Source organism: Pseudopipra pipra, chromosome 3, assembly GCF_036250125.1.
Source record: "Pseudopipra pipra isolate bDixPip1 chromosome 3, bDixPip1.hap1, whole genome shotgun sequence".
Taxonomy (NCBI): domain Eukaryota; kingdom Metazoa; phylum Chordata; class Aves; order Passeriformes; family Pipridae; genus Pseudopipra; species Pseudopipra pipra.
Window position 1 is genome coordinate 115,720,803 of NC_087551.1, and position 21,169 is coordinate 115,741,971.

At 58.2% G+C, this 21,169-nt stretch overlaps 1 protein-coding gene across 1 annotated transcript in view; it reads right to left on the bottom strand.

The window, feature by feature from the left end:
- The window catches only part of PTK2B (protein tyrosine kinase 2 beta), a gene marked incomplete at its 3' end in the record, with an annotated part of 33,945 nt that continues 12,776 nt past the window's right edge, over window positions 1–21,169 (bottom strand). The window contains 17 exon segments of the mRNA XM_064651255.1: window positions 1–108; window positions 758–804; window positions 1,835–1,862; window positions 2,153–2,206; window positions 4,151–4,372; window positions 4,702–4,875; window positions 7,346–7,468; window positions 9,474–9,526; window positions 9,529–9,538; window positions 10,337–10,445; window positions 12,972–13,176; window positions 14,059–14,148; window positions 14,242–14,342; window positions 16,526–16,641; window positions 17,707–17,807; window positions 19,351–19,435; window positions 19,522–19,733. Of these exon segments, the coding sequence (XP_064507325.1) occupies window positions 1–108; window positions 758–804; window positions 1,835–1,862; window positions 2,153–2,206; window positions 4,151–4,372; window positions 4,702–4,875; window positions 7,346–7,468; window positions 9,474–9,526; window positions 9,529–9,538; window positions 10,337–10,445; window positions 12,972–13,176; window positions 14,059–14,148; window positions 14,242–14,342; window positions 16,526–16,641; window positions 17,707–17,807; window positions 19,351–19,435; window positions 19,522–19,733 (1,838 nt within the window).

Here is a 21,169-nt window from a genome sequence, read left to right on the forward strand (position 1 = left end):
TCCGATGTCGTTCTTGAGCCGCAGCACCGCCCGCACCAGCTCCGTCACGTTCCCGTACACGGCGTCATCCCGGCGATCCGGCTCCGCCGTCGGCACCGCCGGGACCGGCTGGGAACGGGGAACGGCGGGATCAGGGGGGTGGGCACGGAAAGCGGGGAATGGATGATGGATGTCCTGGGAGTTCTGGATCCCGGGGAGTGTCCAAGGGCGGGAAAGGGGCGGCCTGGGATAGCGGGAGGTGTCCCTGGGCATGGAATGGGATGGGATTTAAGGGCCCTTCCCACCCAATCCAGGCTGGGATAAACGGCACTCAGAGTCCACTCAGAGGGATTTTTCTGGAATGTGGGGATGGAAAAGGCAGGAAAGGGGAAGGGAGACCCTGCCCTGAGTGCCGAGATTCCCAGGGAACCCCCTTGTTCCCGGAACTCCTTCCCAGGGAGGAGCTGGGCTGGGGATGGATCCAATGGCAGGCTCTGGCTCCAGGTTGGGAGAGCTGGGAATGGCCAGGCTGGATTTGGGAAGGATCCCGGGAGAGCTTGGAGCACATTCCAGAGGCTGAAGGGGCTCCAGGAGAGCTGGAGAGGGCCTGGGGCTCAGGGCCTGGAATGCCAGGCCCCAGGGAATGGATCCCAGTGGGAAAGGGGAGATTTGGGGGGGAGATTGGGAAGGGATTCCTGGCTGGGAGGGTGGGGAGGGGCCGGGAAGGAGATGGAGGAGCGGGATCCCGGTGTCCCAATCCCGATCCCGGGGGTCTCACCTGTGCCCCGAGTCTTGGAGGCTTCTGGGGGGGCCCCGTGAACTGCGCTGCTCCGGCGGGATGGGATAGGAAGGTTTGGGAAGGTTTGGGAAGGTTTGGGAAGGTTTGGGAAGGTTTGGGAAGGGAAGGTTTGGGAAGGGAAGGTTTGGGAAGGGAAGGTTTGGGAAGGGAAGGGAAGGGAAGGTTTGGGAAGGGAAGGGAAGGGAAGGTTTGGGAAGGGAAGGGAAGGTTTGGGAAGGGAAGGTTTGGGGAAGGGAAGGTTTGGGAAGGGAAGGTTTGGGAAGGGAAGGGAAGGGAAGGTTTGGGAAGGGAAGGGAAGGTTTGGGAAGGGAAGGGAAGGTTTGGGAAGGGAAGGTTTGGGAAGGGAAGGGAAGGGAAGGGAAGGGAAGGGAAGGGAAGGGAAGGGAAGGGAAGGGAAGGGAAGGGAAGGGAAGGGAAGGGAAGGGAAGGGAAGGGAAGGAAGGGAAGGGAAGGGAAAGGAAGGGAAGGGAAGGGAAGGGAAGGGAAGGGAAGGGAAGGGAAGGGAAGGTTTGGGAAGGGAAGGGAAGGTTTGGGAAGGGAAGGGAAGGGAAGGGAAGGGAAGGGAAGGGAAGGGAAGGGAAAAAGAGTCAATCCAGCTGCTCCCACGGAAACCTAGGAATGCTGTGGGACCCCAGGGAATGCCGCAGGACCCCCGGGACCCCTGGGAATGCTGCAGGAGCCCTGGGAATGCTGGGAATGCTGTGGGAGTCCTGGGAATGCTGCAGGACCCCTGGGAATGCTGCAGGAGCCCTGGGACCTGTGGGAATGCTGCAGGACCCCTGGGACACCTGGGAATGCTGTGGGAGTCCTGGGAATGTTGCAGGAATCCTGAGAATGCTGCAGGATCCTTGGGAATGCTGCGGGATCCCCTGGAATACACCCCCCAGCCTGGAGCATCGTGTCCGTGTCCATGTCCCATCCCAGCCATCCCACCTTCCCCCGGGATCCGACCCCCCCCTGGGATGTGGGAATTCCCTCCTGGAGCATCCCAAAGCCGGGAGGATCCCAAATCCCGGCCCCGGGGTGGGAGATCCATGGAAAAGGCCGGGAACTCACTGTAATCCGTCTCCTTCTCCGGGAGCAGCTGTTGGGGGGGGAGAAAAAATAGGGAATTAGAGGCACAAAATCCCGGCTGGGGGGCGGGAAAAGAGGGAAGAGGCGTCAGCATTCCCGCCTGGAAATTCCCTGGGGGCTCCAGCCCGCCGGCATTTCCCAGGATTTAGCGTTTTCAGGACGTTTTTTCCCCAAAGTGAGGGGGAAAAGGGAGAAATGTTTGTGTCCCGGGTGAGGGAAAGGGAAGGGGGAGCTCCTGGTGTTCCCAAAAAAAGGGGTGGAGTCAAATCCACGGGATTTTCCCGGGCTGGGATCACTCACCGGGGGAATGTTGTTGTTCATGAACACCGTGGGGTCCTGGGAGGGGGAGAAAATCCGTGAGAGACCGGGAAAAAGGGGGAAAAGGGAATGGGGGGGAAATGGGGGAAAGGGGAATGGGGGGAAAAAGGGGAGGGAAAAAAAAGGGGGGGATAAAAAGGGGGAGGGAAAGAGGGAAAAAGAGGGAGAAGAAAAGGGAGAAAAAAGGGGGGAAAAGGAGAAGAAAAGGGAGGAAATAAAGGGGGGGAAAGGGAAAAAAGAGAGAAAAGGGGAGAAAAAAAGAGGAGTAAAAAAAAGGGGAAAAGGGGGGGAAAGGGGGGAGGAAAAAAGGGGAGAAAAAAGGGAGAGAAAAAGGGGAGGAAAAAAAGGGGAGTAAAATAAAAGGGGAGGAAAAAGGGGAGGAAATAAAGGAAGAAAAGGGGGAGGAAAGGGGGGAAAGAGGGAGGAAAAAAAGGGGAGAAAAAAAGGGGAGGAAAAAAAAGGGGGAGTAAAAAAAAGGGAGAAAAAAAGGACAAAAAAAGGGGGGAAGAAAGGGGGAAAATGGGAGAAAAAGGGGGGGAAGGGGAAGAAAGAGGGGGAAGGGGGGGATAAGGGGGAAAAGGGGGAAAAATGGGGGAAGGGGGAAAAAAGAGGGAAAAGGGGGGAATAGGAAGAAAAGGGGGGAAAGGGGGAAAAGGGGGAAAAGGAGGAAAAAGGGGGAAAAATGAGGAAAAGGGGGAAGAAAGGGAGGAAAAAAGGGGAGAAATGGGGAAGAAAGGGGGAAAAGGGGGGAAAAGGGGAAAAATGGTGAAAAGGGGAAAAAGGGGAAAACGGAGGAAAAGGGGGGAAAAGGGGGAAAAGGAGGAAAAAAGGGGGAAAAATGAGGAAAAGGGGGAAGAAAGGGAGGAAAAAAGGGGAGAAATGGGGAAGAAAGGGGGAAAAGGGGGGAAAAGGGGAAAAATGGTGAAAAGGGGAAAAAGGGGAAAAACGGAGGAAAAGGGGGAAAGGGGGAAAAGGGGAAAAAATGGGGGGAAAGGGGGGAAAAGGAGGAAAAATGGAGAAAATGGGGGAAAAAGGGGAAAGGGGGGAAAAAGGGGAGAAAAGGGGGCAAAAAAGGAGGGGAAAAAAGGGGGAAGAAAGGAGGAAAAAAAGGGGAAAAAGGGAGAAGAAAGGGGGGAAAAGGAGGGGGAAAAGGGGGTCCAAATCCAGGATGGCCCCACCCGGGATAGCAGGAGCTGTCAGGGCTGGAACTGGCTGATCTCCCACATCCCATTCCCACATTCCCACATTCCCAGATTCCCGGGATTTCTCACCAGGCTCCCCACCTCACACCGCAGCCACTGATCGTCCCATTCCCACATTCCCACTTTCCCACCTTCCCACATTCCCGGGCTGTCTCACCAGGAGTAAAAAAAGGGGGAAAAGGGGGGAAAGGAGGGGAGGAAAAAGGGGGAGGAAAAAAGGGAGAAAAAAGGGAAGGAAAAAGAGGGGGGAAAAAAGGGAGAAAAGGGGGGTAAAGAGGGAGAAAAAAAGGAGAAAAAAAGGAGGAAAAAAAGGAGAAAAAAGGGAGGAAAAAAGGGGGGGAAGGGGAAAAAAGAGAGAAAAAAAGGGGAGTAAAAAAGAAGGGAAAAAGTGGGGGGAAAAAGGAGAGGAAAAGGGAGGAAAAAAGGGGAGAAAAAAAAGGAGAAAAAGGGGAGGAAAAATGGGGGGAAAAGCGACAAAAAAGGGAAGGAAAAAAGGGGCGAAAAAAGAGGGGGAAAAAGGGGGGAAAAAAGGGAGAGGAAAGGGGGAGAAAAAAAGGAAGGGAAAAGGGGGGAAAAAGAGAGAAAAAAATGGGAAAAGGAAGAAAAAAGGGAGAAAAAGGGGAGAAAAAAGGGGAGAAAACAAGGGGGAAAAAAAAAGGGAGGAAAAAAGGGAGAAAAAGGGGAGAAAAAAGGGGGAAAAAGGGGTAGGAAAAAAGGGGATGAAATAAAGGGAGAAAAAAAAAGAGGAAAAAAAGGGGGGAAAAAAGGGATTTCTCACCAGGCTCTCCACCTCGCGCCGCAGCCACCCATCGTCCCATTCCCACATTCCCACATTCCCACATTCCCCCATTCCCCGATTCCCGGGCTGTCTCACCAGGCTCTCCACCTTGCGCCGCAGCCACCCATCGTCCCATTCCCACATCCCCAGATTCCCGGGATTTCTCACCAGGCTCTCCACCTCGCGCCGCAGCCACCCGATCGTCCCATTCCCCCATTCCCACATTCCCAGGCTGTCTCACCAGGCTCTCCACCTCGCGCCGCAGCCACCGATCGTCCCATTCCCACATTCCCACATTCCCACATTCCCAGATTCCCGGGATTTCTCACCAGGCTCTCCACCTCGTGCCCCGCCACCGATCGTCCCAATCCCACATTCCCCCATTCCCACATTCCCACCTTCCCACATTCCCGGGCTGTCTCACCAGGCTCTCCACCTCGCACCGCAGCCACCCATCGTCCCATTCCCACATTCCCAGATTCCCAGATTCCCGGGCTGTCTCACCACGCTCTCCACCTCGTGCCGCAGCCAATCCATCATCCCATTCCCACATTCCCACATTCCCGGGATTTCTCACCAAGGCTCTCCACCTCGCGCCGCAGCCACCGGTCGTCCTCGAGCATCTCCCTCTGCTGCCGCTCCATGACCCGCTCCACGCGCAGCCTCTCCAGCTCCAGCAGCCGCTGAGCCTCCTCCCGGCTGCTGGGCCGCAGGAAATCCTCCTCCTGGAGCCCCCCCCACCCCGGGAAGGAGGGATCAGGAGCCGGAATTCCCCCCCCCCCCGGGATTTCGGGATCGACGGCGGCGCCGCGCGCGCACCAGATCCCAAGGGCTGCTATTCCGCCCTAAAGGAACCGCCCCGAAGTCCCAAGGGATTGCCCTGAAGTCCCGAGGAACTGCCCTAAAATCCCAAGGAACTGCCCCAAATTCCTGAGGAACCGACCTGAAGTCCCAAGGAACTGCCCTAAAATCGCAAGGAACAGCTCCAAATTCCCGAGGAACCACCCTAAAATCCCAAAGAACAGCTCCAAATTTACAAGGAACCACCCTAAAGTCCCAAGGAACTGCCCTAAAATCCCAAGGAACAGCTCCAAATTTTACAAGGAACCACCTCAAATTCCTGAGGAACCGCCCCAAAGTCCCAAGGAGTTGCCCCAAATTCCCGAGAAACTGCCCTAAAATCCCAAGGAATGGTTCCAAATTCCTGAGGAACTGCCCTAAAATCCCAAGGAACTGCCCCAAATTCCTGAGGAACTGCCCCAAATTCCTGAGGAACTGCCCCAAATTCCCACGGAACCACCCTAAAATTCCAAGGAATGGCTCCGAATTTATGAGGAACTGCCTCAAATTCCTGAGGAACCGCCCTAAAATCCCAAAGAACTGCCCCAAATTCCTGAGGAACCGCCCTGAAGTCCTGAGGAACTGCCCCAAATTCCTGAGGAACCGCCCTAAAATCCCAAGGAACAGCTCCAAATTTACGAGGAACCGCCCTAAAGTCCCAAGGAACTGCCCTAAAATCCCAAGGAACACCTCCAAATTCCTGAGGAACTGCCCCGAATTCCTGAGGAACCACCCTAAAGTCCCAAGAAGTTGCCCCAAATTCCCGAGAAACTCCTTTAAACTCCCAAGGAACAGCTCCAAATTCCTGAGGAACCACCCTAAAGTCCCAAGAAGTTGCGCCAAATTCCAGAGAAACTGCCCTAAAATCTCAAGGAACTGCCCCAAACTACTCCTGAGGAATTGCCCCAAATTCCCAAGGAACCACCCTAAAATCCAAGGAACAGCTCAAAATTTCTGAAGAACCGCCCCAAATTCCTGAGGGGGCCAAACCTAAACCCAAAGGGCCAAACCCCAATGACCAAACCCCAAACCCCAATGGCCAAACCCCAATGACCAAACCCCAAACCCCAATGGCCAAACCCCAATGGCCAAACCCCCAAACTCCAATGGCCAAACCCCAAACCCCAATGGCCCAACCCCAAACCCCAAACCCCAAACCCCAATGGCCAAACTCCAATAGTCAAACCCCAAACCCAAAGGGCCAAACCCCAATGGCCAAATCCCAAACTCCAGTGGCCAAACCCCAAATGCCAATGGCCAAACCCCAATGGCCAAACCCCAAACCCCAATGGCCAAACCCCAAACCCCAATGGCCAAACCCCAAACCCCAATGGCCAAACTCCAATGGTCAAACGCCAAACCCAAAGGGCCAAACCCCAAACCCAAAGGGCCAAACCCCAATGGCCAAACTCCAATGGCCAAACTCCAATGACCAAACCCCAATGACCAAACCCCAAACCCCAATGGCCAAACCCCAAACCCCAATGGCCAAACCCCAATGGCCAAACCCCAATGGCCAAACCCCAAACCCCAATGGCCAAACCCCAAACCCCAAACCCCAATGGCCAAACCCCAAACCCCAATGGCCAAACCCCAAACCCAAAGGGCCAAACCCCAATGGCCAAACCCCAATGGCCAAACCCCAATGGCCAAACCCCAAACCCCAATGGCCAAACCCCAATGGCCAAACCCAAAACCCAAAGGGCCAAACCCCAAACCCCAGTGGCCAAACCTCAAACCCCAGTGGCCAAACCCCAAACCCCAATGGCCAAACCCCAAACCCCAATAGCCAAACCCCAAACCCCAGTGGCCAAACCCCAAACCCCAATGGCCAAACCCCAAACCCCAATGGCCAAACCCCAATGGCAAACCCCAATGGCCAAACCCCAATGGCCAAACCCCAAACCCCAATGGCCAAACCCCAATGGCCAAACCCAAAACCCAAAGGGCCAAACCCCAAACCCCAGTGGCCAAACCTCAAACCCCAGTGGCCAAACCCCAAACCCCAATGGCCAAACCCCAAACCCCAATAGCCAAACCCCAAACCCCAATGGCCAAACCCCAATGGCCAAACCCCAATGGCCAAAAGCAGCAGTAGGAAGCAGAGCAGGGAGGTTTCCCGGGATGGGGACGCCCTCGGGAAGGCGTGGGATGCCGGGAACATGGGAAGCGGAGCAAGGAGGTTTCCCGGGATGAGGTTGGGAATGTGGGAAGTGGAGCAGGGAGGTTTCCCGGGATGGGGATGCCCTCGGAAGGCGCGGGTGGCTGGGAATGCGGGAAGTGGAGCAGGGAGGTTTCCCGGGATGGGGATGCCCTCGGGGGATGCCCGCGGGATGCCGGGAATGGGGGTCTCACCCTCATGCTGCGGCGCTGGAAGGCGCCGGCGTGCCGGTGTGGCGGCGGCGTGCGGAGGGTGCCGGGCGGGCACTCGGCGGGGCTGGCGAGGGCGGGGGAGCTGGCACAGAGACCCTCGGGAACCTGGAATGGCGGGGGAACGGCGGGGAATGGGGGCACGGCACCCAGCGGGGCCAGGGGTTAGTGCGGGAATGAGGGTGGGAACGGGGAGGGACACAGGGATGGACACGTGGAGGGACACGTGGAGGGACACAGGGATGGGCACATGGAGGGACACACGGATGGACACAGGGATGGACACACGGATGGACACATGGAGGGACACACGGATGGACACATGGATGGACACATGGAGGGACACATGGATGGGCACAGGGATGGACACAGGGATGGGCACACGGATGGGCACATGGATGGACACATGCAGGGACACATGGAGGGACACATGGATGGGCACAGGGATGGACACAGGGATGGGCACACGGATGGACACATGGATGGGCACAGGGATGGACACAGGGATGGACACAGGGATGGGCACATGGATGGACACACGGATGGACACATGGAGGGACACATGGATGGGCACAGGGATGGACACAGGGATGGACACAGGGATGGGCACATGGATATGTGGACACACGGATGGACACATGGAGGGACACATGGATGGGCACATGGAGGGACACATGGATGGGCACACGGATGGACACATGGATGGGCACATGGATGGACACATGGATGGGCACATGGATGGACACATGGAGGGGCACACGGATGGACACATGGATGGGCACACGGATGGGCACATGGATGGGCACATGGATGGGCACATGGATGGGCACATGGAGGGGCACACGGATGGACACAGGGATGGACACATGGAGGGACACACGGATGGGCACATGGATGGGCACATGGATGGACACATGGATGGGCACAGGGATGGACACAGGGATGGGCACACGGATGGACACACGGATGGACACATGGATGGGCACATGGATGGGCACAGGGATGGACACAGGGATGGGCACACGGATGGACACACGGATGGACACATGGAGGGACACATGGATGGGCACAGGGATGGACACAGGGATGGGCACACGGATGGGCACAGGGATGGGCACAGGGATGGGCACATGGAGGGACACACGGATGGGCACATGGATGGACACAGGGATGGACACATGGAGGGACACAGGGATGGGCACATGGATGGGCACATGGATGGACACACAGATGGACACACGGATGGACACAGGCATGGGCATACGGATGGGCACATGGATGAGCACAGGGATGGGCACACGGATGGACACAGGGATGGGCACATGGATGGACACATGGAGGGACACAGGGATGGGCACATGGATGGGCACATGGATGGACACATGAAGGGACACATGAAGGGACACATGGATGGGCACATGGAGGGACACGCGGAGGGACACATGGATGGGCACACGGATGGACACAGGGATGGGCACAGGGATGGACACAGGGATGGACACATGGATGAGCACATGGATGGGCACATGGGTGGGCAGCAGGAATGGCCGAGGGAGCTGGGAAGGGACTGGAGAGCCAGTAATATCTGAAGGAGCTGGGAAGGGGCTCATCCCGAGGAAAAGAGGGATCAGGAGGGACCTTTTCCTGCCCCACAACTCCCTGACAGGGGTCCCCAATTCCCAGGGAACGAGGGACAGGAGGAGAGGGAACGGCCTCCAGCTGGGCCAGGGCAGGCTCAGGTGGGATATTGGGAACAATTCCCACATGGAAAGGGCTGTCAGGCCCTGGAATGAACTTCCCAGGGCAGGGCTTGAACTTCCCAGGGCAGGGCTGGAGTCGCCATTCCCGGAGGGATCTCAGATCCCTGTGGATGTGGCCCTTGGGGACACGGGTCAGGGGTGCCTGGGCAGTGCTGGGGGTGGTTGGACTCTGTGATCCTGGAGGGATTTTCCAGCCTAAACCACCCTGTGATTCCCTGATCCCCAAGGCCCGGGATGGGCCGTGTCCCACTGGAAGAGTCCCCTTGGATCCCCCAAATGCCCCGATCCCTGTTCTCCAGCTCCGGGAGGAGCTTCCATCACCCGCCCTCGGCCGGATCCCAGCGGGATCTCACCTGGAACAGCAGCTTGGGAGCCAGGAGGTTGTTCTGGGACGGCGGCTTGTACATGGCCTGCTGGGCTGTGGGAAGAGGCGGGAGGAGGGCAATTCCAGTGGGAATGTTCCCACCTCTGTGTCCCACCCGCCCTGGGAAGGGCTGGAGAACCGGGAATGGCCGAGGGAGCTGGGAAGGGGCTGGAGAACTGGGAATAAGGGAGCTGGGAAGGGGCTGGAGAACTGGGAATGGCCGAGGGAGCTGGGAAGGGGCTGGAAACTGGGAATGGCTGAGGGAGCTGGGAATGGGTTGGAGAACCTGGAATATCTGAGGGAGGTGGGAAGGGGCTGGAAAGCTGGGAATGGCTGAGGGAGCTGGGAAGGGGCTGGAGAACTGGGAATGGCTGAGGGAGCTGGGAAGGGGACTGGAGAACACGGAATAAGGGAGCTGGGAAGGGGCTGGAGAATCTGGAATATCTGAGGAGCTGGGAAGGGCTGGAGAACTGGGAATGGCTGAGGGAGCTGGGAAGGGGCTGGAGAACAGGGAATGGCTGAGGGAGCTGGGAAGGGACTGGAGAACACGGAATAAGGGAGCTGGGAAGGGGCTGGAGAATCTGGAATATCTGAGGGAGCTGGAAGGGGCTGGAGAACTGGATGGCTGAGGGAGCTGGGAAGGGCTGGAGAACAGGGAATATCTGATGGAGCTGGAAGGGACTGGAGAACACGGAATAAGGGAGCTGGGAAGGGGCTGGAGAATCTGGAATATCTGAGGGAGCTGGGAAGGGGCTGGAGAACTGGGAATGGCTGAGGGAGCTGGAAGGGGCTGGAGAACAGGGAATATCTGATGGAGCTGGAAGGGGCTGGGTGGGGCCGCTCCGTGCCCACCTTGGGAGGCGGCTCTGGAATGCCGGAGGCTCCACGATTTTTGGGAGGCCGCTGCCGGTGGTTCCTCTCCTGCTCCTCGGCCAGTTCCTTCTCCATCAGGTAAATGTCGCTGGGATGGGGGGGACAGGGAGGGTGAAAATCCCGGGATGGGGCATTCCGTGTCCCCACGGCCCGGAGAGAGGGATGGGGGAGGTGGGTGGGACACGGGAAACAGGAGGGAAAAGAAGGAAAGGGTGGGAAAACATGACTGAGCACATGGAAAGGGTGGGAAGAGCCAAGGGAAAGGACTGGGAGGACACGGCCTGATCCACACCAGCATCCCCAGGGATGATCCCAGGGAATGTGGGATCAGGAGCCTTTCCCAGGAAGCCAAGAGCTTCCATTCCACCCCAGGAAAAGACAAGGGAGCACATGGAAAGGGTGGGAAAACACAAGGAAAGTGTGGGAAGAGCCAAGGGAAAGGAATGGGAAGGACACGGCCTGATCCACACCAGCATCCCCAGGGATGATCCCAGGGAAATGTGGGATCAAGACCTTTTCCCAGGAACTAAAGCACTTCCATTACACCCCGGGAAAACACGAGGGAGCACATGGAAAAGTGGGAAAACACGAGGGAACACAGGAAAAGGGTGGGAAAACAGAGGGAACACAAGGAAAGGGTGGGAAGAGCGAGGGAAGGGACTGGGAGGACACGGCCTGATCCACACCAGCATCCCCAGGGATGATCCAGGGAAATGTGGGATCAGGACCCTCTCCAGGAATCCAAGAGCTTCCATTCCACCCCTCTCACCTCTCCAGGGTCTCCATTTCCCCATGATCCACAAAAACGTCCTCACCAGCTCCGTTTTCCCCCCTTTCCCGTCTCTCTCTCCCTCCTCCCTCATTCCCGGCTCTCTCTCCCTGCTCCCTCATTCCCGTCTCTCTCTCCCTGCTCCCTCATTCCCGTCTCTCTCTCCCTCCTCCCTCATTCCTGGCTCTCTCTCCTGCTCCCGCATTCCCGTCCCTCTCTTCCCTGCTCCCTCATTCCCGTCTCTCTCTCCCTCCTCCCTCATTCCCGTCTCTCTCTCCCCTGCTCCCGCATTCCCGTCCCTCTCTCCCTGCTCCCTCATTCCTGTCCCTCTCTCCCTCCTCCCTCATTCCCGTCTCTCTCTCCCTGCTCCCGCATTCCCGTCTCTCTCTCCCTCCTCCCTCATTCCCGGCTCTCTCTCCCTGCTCCGCGTTCCCGTCCCTCTCTCCCTGCTCCCGCGTTCCCGTCCCTCTCTCCCTGCTCCGCATTCCCGTCCCTCTCTCCCTCCCTTGCTCCCTCATTCCCGTCTCTCTCTCCCTGCCTCCCGCATTCCCCGTCCCTCTCTCCCTCCTCCCTCATTCCCGTCTCTCTCTCCCTGCTCCCTCATTCCCGTCCCTCTCTCCCTGCTCCCTCATTCCCGTCCCTCTCTCCCTGCTCCCGCATTCCCGTCTCTCTCTCTCTCCTCCCGCATTCCCGGCTCTCTCTCCCTGCTCCCGCATTCCCGTCTCTCTCTCCCTGCTCCCTCATTCCGTCCCTCTCTCCCTGCTCCGCATTCCCGTCCCTCTCTCCCTGCTCCCTCATTCCGTCCCTCTCTCCCTGCTCCCTCATTCCTGTCCCTCTCTCCCTGCTCCCGCATTCCCGTCCCTCTCTCCCCTGCTCCCTCATTCCCGGCTCTCTCTCCCTGCTCCCGCATTCCCGTCCCTCTCTCCCTGCTCCCGCATTCCCGTCCCTCTCTCCCTGCTCCCGCATTCCCGTCCCTCTCTCCTGCTCCCTCATTCCCGTCCCTCTCTCCCGCTCCCGCATTCCCGTCCCTCCCTCCCTGCTCCCTCATTCCCGTCCCTCTCTCCCTGCTCCCTCATTCCCGTCCCTCTCTCCCTGCTCCCGCATTCCCGTCTCTCTCTCCCTGCTCCCGCATTCCCGGCTCTCTCTCCCCTGCTCCCTCATTCCCGTCCCTCTCTCCCTGCTCCCGCATTCCCGTCCCTCTCTCCCTGCTCCCTCATTCCCGTCCCTCTCTCCTGCTCCCGCATTCCCGTCCCTCTCTCCCTGCTCCCTCATTCCCGGGCTCTCTCTCTCCCTGCTCCCTCATTCCTGTCCCTCTCTCCCTGCTCCCTCATTCCCGTCCCTCTCTCCCTGCTCCCTCATTCCCGGCTCTCTCTCCCTGCTCCCGCATTCCCGTCCCTCTCTCCCTGCTCCCTCATTCCCGTCCCTCTCTCCCTGCTCCCGCATTCCCGTCCCTCTCTCCCTGCTCCCGCATTCCCGTCCCTCCCTCCCTGCTCCCTCATTCCCGTCCCTCTCTCCCTGCTCCCTCATTCCCGTCCCTCTCTCCCTGCTCCCGCATTCCCGTCTCTCTCTCCCTGCTCCCGCATTCCCGTCTCTCTCTCCCTGCTCCCTCATTCCCGTCTCTCTCTCCCTGCTCCTCATTCCCGTCCCTCTCTCCCTGCTCCCGCATTCCCGTCCCTCTCTCCCTGCTCCCTCATTCCCGTCCCTCTCTCCCTGCTCCCTCATTCCGTCCCTCTCTCCTCCTCCCTCATTCCCGTCTCTCTCTCCCTGCTCCCGCATTCCCGTCCCTCTCTCCCTGCTCCCGCATTCCCGTCCCTCTCTCCCTGCTCCCGCATTCCCGGCTCCCACCTGAGGCTGCAGACGAGCTCCTGGAAGCGGGGCCGTTCCCGGGGGTCGTAGTCCCAGCAGCGGGTGAGGAGGGTGTAGAGGACGGGCGGGCAGAGCTCGGGTTTGGGCAGGCGGTCGCCGCGCTCCAGCACCCCGATCACGTCCCGGTTCTCCAGCCAGAAGAACGGCTGCTTCCCGAGGCTCAGGATCTCCCACGCGCACACGGCTGCGACGGGAGCGACGGGATTTGCCGGGATATCCCGGGATCGGGGAGATGGGGAGGGTGGGGGGGGATGGGATGTGGGGTGGCTCGGGATTCCGGATGTGAGGGTGGGAAGGGAAGAGGGAAAGGAGGCGAGGAGAGCAGGGAAGAGGGAATTTAGGGATGGGAATGGGGGGAGAGGAGATCCAGAGGCCACGGGAATGGGCGGGTGGATATTCCCAGGGAATGGGTGTATGGATATTCCCAAGGAAATGGCTGGATGGATAATTACAGGGAATGCCTGGAAAATTATTCCCAGGGATGGGTGGATGGATAATTACAGGGAATGGGTGGATGGATATTCCCAGGGAATGGGTGGATAATTACAGGGAATGGGTAGATGGATATTCCCAGGGAATGGGTGGATGGATATTCCCAGGGAATGGGTGGATGGATATTCCCAGGAATGGGTGGATGGATGGATTCCAGGGAATGGGTGGATGGATATTCCCCAGGGAATGGGTGGATGGATATTCCCAGGGAAGGGGTGGATGGATATTCCCAGGGAATGGGTGGATGGATATTCCCAGGGAATGTGTCGATGGATATTCCCAGGAATGTGTCGATGGATATTCCCAGGGAATGGGCAGATGGATATTCCCAGGGAATGGGTGTGGATGGATATTCCCAGGGAATGGGTGGATGGATATTCCCAGGGAATGGTTGGATGGATATTCCCAGGGAATGGGTGGATGGATATTCCCAGGAATGGGTGGATGGATGTTCCCAGGGATGGACAGATGGATATCCCCAGGGAATTTGTGGATGGATATTCCCAGGGAATGGGTGGATGCTCCCCCTGGGATGATTCCCGGGCTCCTCCCCCACCCCCGATCCCGCCCTCACCGAACATCCAGACGTCGCTGGCCGTGGTGAAGCGCCGGAAGTTGATGGATTCCGGAGCCATCCACTTGATGGGGAGCCGGGAGATGGAGGCTGGAACGGGAACGGGAGAGGGTGGAATTCCTTCCCTTCCCGAGGAATTCCCCGGCTCCGCGGGAAGGGCTTCCCGGCTCCGGCGGCTCCCACCTTTGTAATACTCCTCGTCCTCGATGTACCGGGAGAGGCCGAAGTCGCCCAGTTTGACACAGTCGGGGGAGGCCACCAGGATGTTCCGCGCGGCGATGTCCCTGAGGGAGAGACGGGATAACCGGGATAACCCGGATAACCCGGATAACCGGGATAACCGCGGGTGGGAGGAGAGAGAGACGGATGGAGAGGGTGAGGGGAAAACACCGGGATAAGCGGGATAACGGTGGGTGGGAGGAGAGAGAGGAGGGATGGAGAGGGAGAGAGGACATTGGGATAACCGGGATAACCGGGATAACAGCAGGTGAGAGGAGAGAGAGGAGGGATGGAGAGAGAGAGAGGACATTGGGATAACCGGGATAATCAGGATAACGGTGGGGTGGGAGGAGAGAGGGAAGGGATGGAGAGGGAAAGCACCGGGATAACTGGGATAACCGGGATAACCGCGGGTGGGAGGAGAGAGAGGAGGGATGGAGAGGGAGAGGGAAAACACTGGGATAACTGGATAACAGCAGGTGGGAAGAGAGAGAGGAGGATGGAGAGGGAGAGGGAAAACACCGGGATAACCAGGATAAGCAGGATAACCAGGATAACAGCGGGTGAGAGGAGAGAGAGGAGGGATGGAGAGGGAGAGGAAAAACATGGATAACTGGGATAATGGCAGGGTGTGAGGAGAGAAGGGATGGAGAGGGAGAGGGAAAACACCGGGATAAGCGGGATAACGGTGGGTGGGAGGAGAGAGAGGAGGGATGGAGAGGGAGAGAGGACATTGGGATAACCGGGATAACTGGGATAACAGCAGGTGAGAGGAGAGAGAGAAGGGATGGAGAGGGAGAGGGAAAACACTGGATAACCGGGATAACCGGGATAACGGTGGGGTGGGAGGAGAGAGAAAAGGGATGGAGAGGGAGAGAGCATAACCGGGATAACCGCAGGTGGGAGGAGAGAGAGGAGGGATGGAGAGGGAGAGAGGACATTGGGATAACCGGGATAACTGGGATAACGGCGGGTGTGAGGAGAGAGAGAAGGGATGGAGAGGGAGAGGGAAAACACCAGGATAACCGGGATAACGGTGGGTGGGAGGAGAGAGAGGAGGGATGGAGAGAAGAGATGGAGAGAAGGGTTGGAAAAAGGATAAAGAAGGGATGGAGAAGAAGGGAATGGAGAAGGGGATGGAGAAGGGATGGTGAGGGAGAGGGAAAACATGGATAACCGGGATAATGGCAGGGTGGGAGGAGAGAGAGGAGGGATGGAAAGAAGGGATGGAAAAAGGATGGAGAAGGGGATGGAGAAGGGATGGAGAAGGGGAAGGAGAAGGGAAGGAGAGAAGGGATGGAGAAGGGGATGGAGAAGGGATGGAGAAGGGATGGAGAAGGGAAGGAGAAGGGAAGGAGAAGGGATGGAAGAGAAGGGATGGAGAAGGGATGAAGGAGGATGGAGAAGGGGATGGAGAAGGGATGGAGGAGAAGGGGATGGAGAAGGGGAAGGAGAAGGGAAGGAAGAGAAGGGATGGAAGAGAAGGGATGGAGAAGGGATGGAGAAGGGATGGAGAAGGGATGGAGAAGGGGATGGAGAAGGGATGGAGAGAAGGGATGGAGAAGGGGAAGGAGAAGGGATGGAAGAGAAGGGATGGAGAAGGGATGAGAAGGGATGGAGAAGGGGAAGGAGAAGGGATGGAAGAGAAGGGATGGAGAAGGGATGGAGAAGGGATGGAGGAGGATGGAGAAGGGATGGAGAAGGGGATGGAGAAGGGATGGAAGAGAAGGGATGGAGAAGGGGATGGAGAAGGGATGGAGGAGGATGGAGAAGGGATGGAGAAGGGGATGGAGAAGGGATGGAGGAGGGGATGGAGAAGGGATGGAGAAGGGATGGAGAAGGGGATGGAGAAGGGATGGAGGAGGATGGAGAAGGGATGGAGAAGGGGATGGAGAAGGGATGGAAGAGAAGGGATGGAGAAGGGGATGGAGAAGGGATGGAGGAGGATGGAGAAGGGATGGAGAGAAGGGATGGAGAAGGGATGGAGAAGGGGATGGAGAAGGGATGGAGGAGGATGGAGAAGGGATGGAGAAGGGATGGAGGAGGATGGAGAAGGGATGGAGGAGAAGGGGACAAAGAAGGATATCCCACCCCCAGCCAACCCTCTCCCTGTCACCCCAAGGCCCCCACAGCCAAGTCTCCTCCCTCCCCCCCTCTTCCCCTCCCCTCCCGCCCATCCTGTTGCCATCCCAGCCCCGTTCCCGCATTCCCGCGGCTTCCCATCCCGGTATCCCGGAATTCCAGGCACCTGTGGACGCAGCTGATGGCCTCCAGGTAGGCCATGGCCTTGCCCACCTGCAGGGCGTAGAGCACCAGGGTGGGCACGGGCGGGCGCGGCCGCCGCTGCTCCAGGAACTGCCCCAGCTGGAACGGGACATTCCCAGCGGGATCAGCGCCCGGGATGGGCCCCCGGGGGGAGGATCCCGGAAAACCGGAGCTCCAACCCCCCTCGGGGGGAAATCCTGGGAAATTCCTACTGATCTGTGTCCAGCCCACGGGGATAAGGATTGGGGATCATCCATGGATGGGGATTGGGGATCACTCTGGAACTGGGATTGGGAATAACCCTAGGATAAGGATTGGGGATCACCCAGGGATGGGGATTGGGAATCACCCTGGAATGGGGGTTAGGGACCACTCTGGGATAAGGATTGGGAATCACCCTGGAATTGGGATTGGGAATCACTCCGGGATAGGGATTGGGCATCACTCTGGGATGGGGATTGGGGATCACTCTGGGATGGGGATTGGGATCACCCCCGGATGGGGATTGGGGATCGTCCTGGGATGGGGATTGGGGATCACCCTGGGATGGGGATTGGGGGTCACCCCCGGGATGGAGATTGGGGATCCCTCTGGAACTGGGATTGGAGATCACCCCGGGATGGGGATTGAGGATCACCCCGGGATAGGGATTGGGGATCACCCCCCGGATGGGGATTGGGGATCGTCCTGGGATGGGGATTGGGGATCACCCTGGGATGGGGATTGGGGATCCCTCTGGAATTGGGATTGGAGATCGCCCTGGGATGGGGATTGGGGATCACCCTGGGATGGGGATTGGGGATCCCTCTGGAATTGGGATTGGAGATCGCCCTGGGATGGGATTGGGGATCACCCCGGGATGGGGATTGGGAATCACCCTGGGATTGGGATTGGGGATCACTCTGGAATTGGGATTGGGGATCACCCCGGGATGGGGATTGGGGATCACTCTGGAATTGGGATTGGGAATCACTCTGGGATGGGGATTGGGGACCACACTGGGATAAGGATTGGGAATCATTATGGATTTGTGATTGGGAATCACTCTGGGATGGGGATTGGGGATCACTTTGGGATGGGGATTGGGGATCGCCCTGGGATGGAGACTGGGAATCACCCCGGGACAAGGACTGGGAATCCCCCGGGACAAGGCCTGGGACTCACCTCTCCGTATGGATAGAGCTCCATGACGATCCAGGTGGGCTCGTCCTCGGCGATGCCGATGAGCTTCACGATGTGGGGGTGGTCCAGCTTCTTCATCAGCACTGGGACAGAGGGACAGGACCTCGGGATGAGCTCCCAGAGCCCCCAGTCCCCCATCCAAGGGGTGGGGGATGGAGATTGAACAGGAGGAATTTCCTAGGATGGCTCCCCCTCTCCTGGTTTTTTGGGATCTGCATCCTGGTGGTGCCTGTTTGTTCTGCCCAAGGATTCCACAATACCCCAGTGTCCCAGGGTGATTCCCAATCCCTATCCCAGGGTGATCCTCAGTCTCCATCCCAGGGTGATCCTCAATCCCTGTCCCAGAGTGATTCCCACTCCTTGTCCTGGGGTGATTCCCAATCCCCATCCCAGGGCGATCTCCAGTCCCAATTCCAGAGGGATCCCCAATCCCCATCCCTGGGTGATTCCCAATCCCAATTCCAGGGTGATCCCCAATCTCTATCCCAGGGTGATTCCCAATCCCCATCCCAGAGTGATCCCCAATCTCCATCCCGGGGTGATCCCCATCCCTATCCCTGGTTGATTCCCAATCCCCATCCCAGGGTGATCCCCAATCCCCATCCCTGGGTGATCCCCCAATCCCCATCCCTGGGTGATCCCCAGTCCCAATTCCAGGATGATCCCCATCCCAGGGTGATCCCAATCCCCATCCCTGTGTGATCCCCAGTCCCAATTCCAGAGTGATCCCCAATCCCAATCCCAGAGTGTTCCACAATCCCCATCCCGGGGTTATCCCCAATCCCAATTCCAGAGTGATCCCCAATCCCAATTCCAGAGTGATCCCAATCCCAATTCCAGAGTGATCCCCAATCCCAATTCCAGAGTGATCCCCAATCCCCATCCCTGGGTGATCCCCAATCCCAATTCCAGGATGACCCCCCAATCCCAATTCCAGAGTGTTCCACAATCCCCATCCCTGGGTGATTCCCAATCCCCCATCCCAGGGGGCTGAAGACAGAGCAGGAGGAATTTCCCAGGATGTCCCTCAAGGGAGTTGGAGCTCCTGGTTTTTAGGGATCCATCCCTGGATCAAGGGAATTCATGGATCCTGCCCCACAGATACTCCTATGGGATCCATCCCTGGATCAAGGGGATCCATCCCAGGATCAAGTGGATGCATTCGTGGATCAAGGGGATCCATCCGTGGATCAAGGGGATCCATCCGTGGATCAAGGGGATCCACTGATCCTCTCCAGGGTTAATGGGATCTATCCCTGGATCAAAGGGATCTATCCCTGGATCAAGGGGATCCATGGATCCTGCCCCATGGATGCTCCCATGGGATCCATCCCTGGATCAAGGCAATCCATGGATCCTGCCCCATGGATGCTCCCATGGGATCCATCCCTGAATCAAGGGGATCCACGGATCCTGCGCCAGGGTTCTTGGGATCCATCCTGCTCTGCCCTGCATTCCAAAGGCTACTTTTCCAGGAGGTGCCAGGACAAGGCTCTGGAGAGCTGGGAACACCATCCCCCTCCCTCACTCCCTCCCTGTTTTCCCTCTTCCCCCTCCTGGTTAATCCCTGGAGAATCCGCGGCTCCGCTGCCCGACCTGCGGGCTCGGCAGCATTCCCGGATGTACCTGCTTCCCTGAGGAACTTCTCCCTGTTTTCCGGGCTGCAATCCTGCTTGCAGGTCTTCACGGCCACGCTGATCCGCTCCCCTTCCTGAGGTGGGGGGGAAAGGGAAAAGTTGGGAATGCCGCAGGATCCCGGATCCCTGCCGGACGCGGGGAGCGGGGTGGGGGGCTCACCGGGGGGGTGTAGATCCCCTCGTAGACCTCTCCAAAGAATCCTTCTCCCAGGATCCTTCCCAGCGTCACGGCTTCCCGGCGGATCCCGAAGTGTTGGGCTGCAGGGAAAAAGGGGAGCAGGGAATGTTGGGGGCGGGGCCAGCGCCCGGGATCCCGGATCCCGGATGGTTCCATGGGAAAACACAAAACACGGGGGGAGAGGGGGACATGGCCTGGGATAGCAACCCTGCAAGGATCCATGGATTCTGTCCCAGGGGTCGTGGGATCCATCCCTGGATCAAGGGGATCCATCCCAGGATCAAAGGGATCCATGGATCCTGCCCCATGGATGCTCCCATGGGACCTATCCCTTGATTGAGGGGATCCATGGATGCTGTCCCAGGGTTCATGGGATCCATCCCTGGATCAAGGGGATCCATGGATACTGCTCTGTGGTTCATGGGATCCATCCCTGGATCAAGGGGATCCATCCCTGGATCAAGGGGATCCATGGATGCTGTCCCAGGGTTCATGGGATCCATCCCTGAACCAAGGGCATCCCATCCCTGGATCAATGGAATCCATGGATCCTGCCCCAGGGTTCATGGGATCCATCCCTGGATCAAGGGGATCCATCCCCGGATCAAGGGGATCCATCCCAGGATCAAAGGGATCCATGGATCCTGCCCCATGGATCCTCCCATGGGATCCATCCCTGGATCAAGGAGATCCAGGGATGCTGTACCACAGATGCTCCCATGGGATCTATCCCTGAATCAAGGGGATCCATCCCTGGATCAAGGGGATCCATAGATCCCACCTCATACTTCATGGGGTCCATCCCAGGATCAAGGGGATCCATGGATCCTGCCCCAGGGGTTATGGGATCCATCCCCAGATAAAGGGGATCCATCCCCAGATCAAGGGGATCCATCCCAGGATCAAAGGGATCCATGGATCCTGCCCCATGGATGCTCCCCTGAGATCCATCCCTGGATCAAGGGGATCCATGGATCCTGCCCCAGGGTTCATGGGATCCATCCCAGGATCCAGGGGATCCATGGATCCTGCCCCAGGGTTCATGGGATCCATCCCTGGATCAAGGGGATCCATGGATCCTGCCCCAAGGATGCTCCCATGGGATCCATCCCTGGATCAAGGGGATCCATCCCTGGATCAAGGGGATCCATCCCTGGATCACATCAATCCATGGATCTTGCCCCAGGGTTCATGGGATCCATCCCGGATCAAGGGGATCCATCCCAGGATCAAAGGGATCCATGGATCCTGCCCCATGGATCCTCCCATGGGATCCATCCCTGGATCAAGGGGATCCATCCCTGGATCAAGGGGATCCATGGATCCTGCCCCAGTATTCATGGGAACTATCCCAGGATCCAGGAGATCCATGGATCCTGCCCCATGGATTCATGAGATTCATCCCTGGATCAAGGGGATCCACGGATTCTGCCCCAGGGGTCGTGGGATCCATCCCTGGATCGAGGGGATCCATGGATCCTGCCCCATGGATGCTCCCATGGGATCCATCCTTGGATCAAGAGGATCCATGGATCCTGCCCTACGGATGTTCCCATGGGATCTATCCCTGGGATCAAGGGGATCCATGGATCCTGCCCCGGGGTTTGTGGGATCCATCCCTGAATCACAA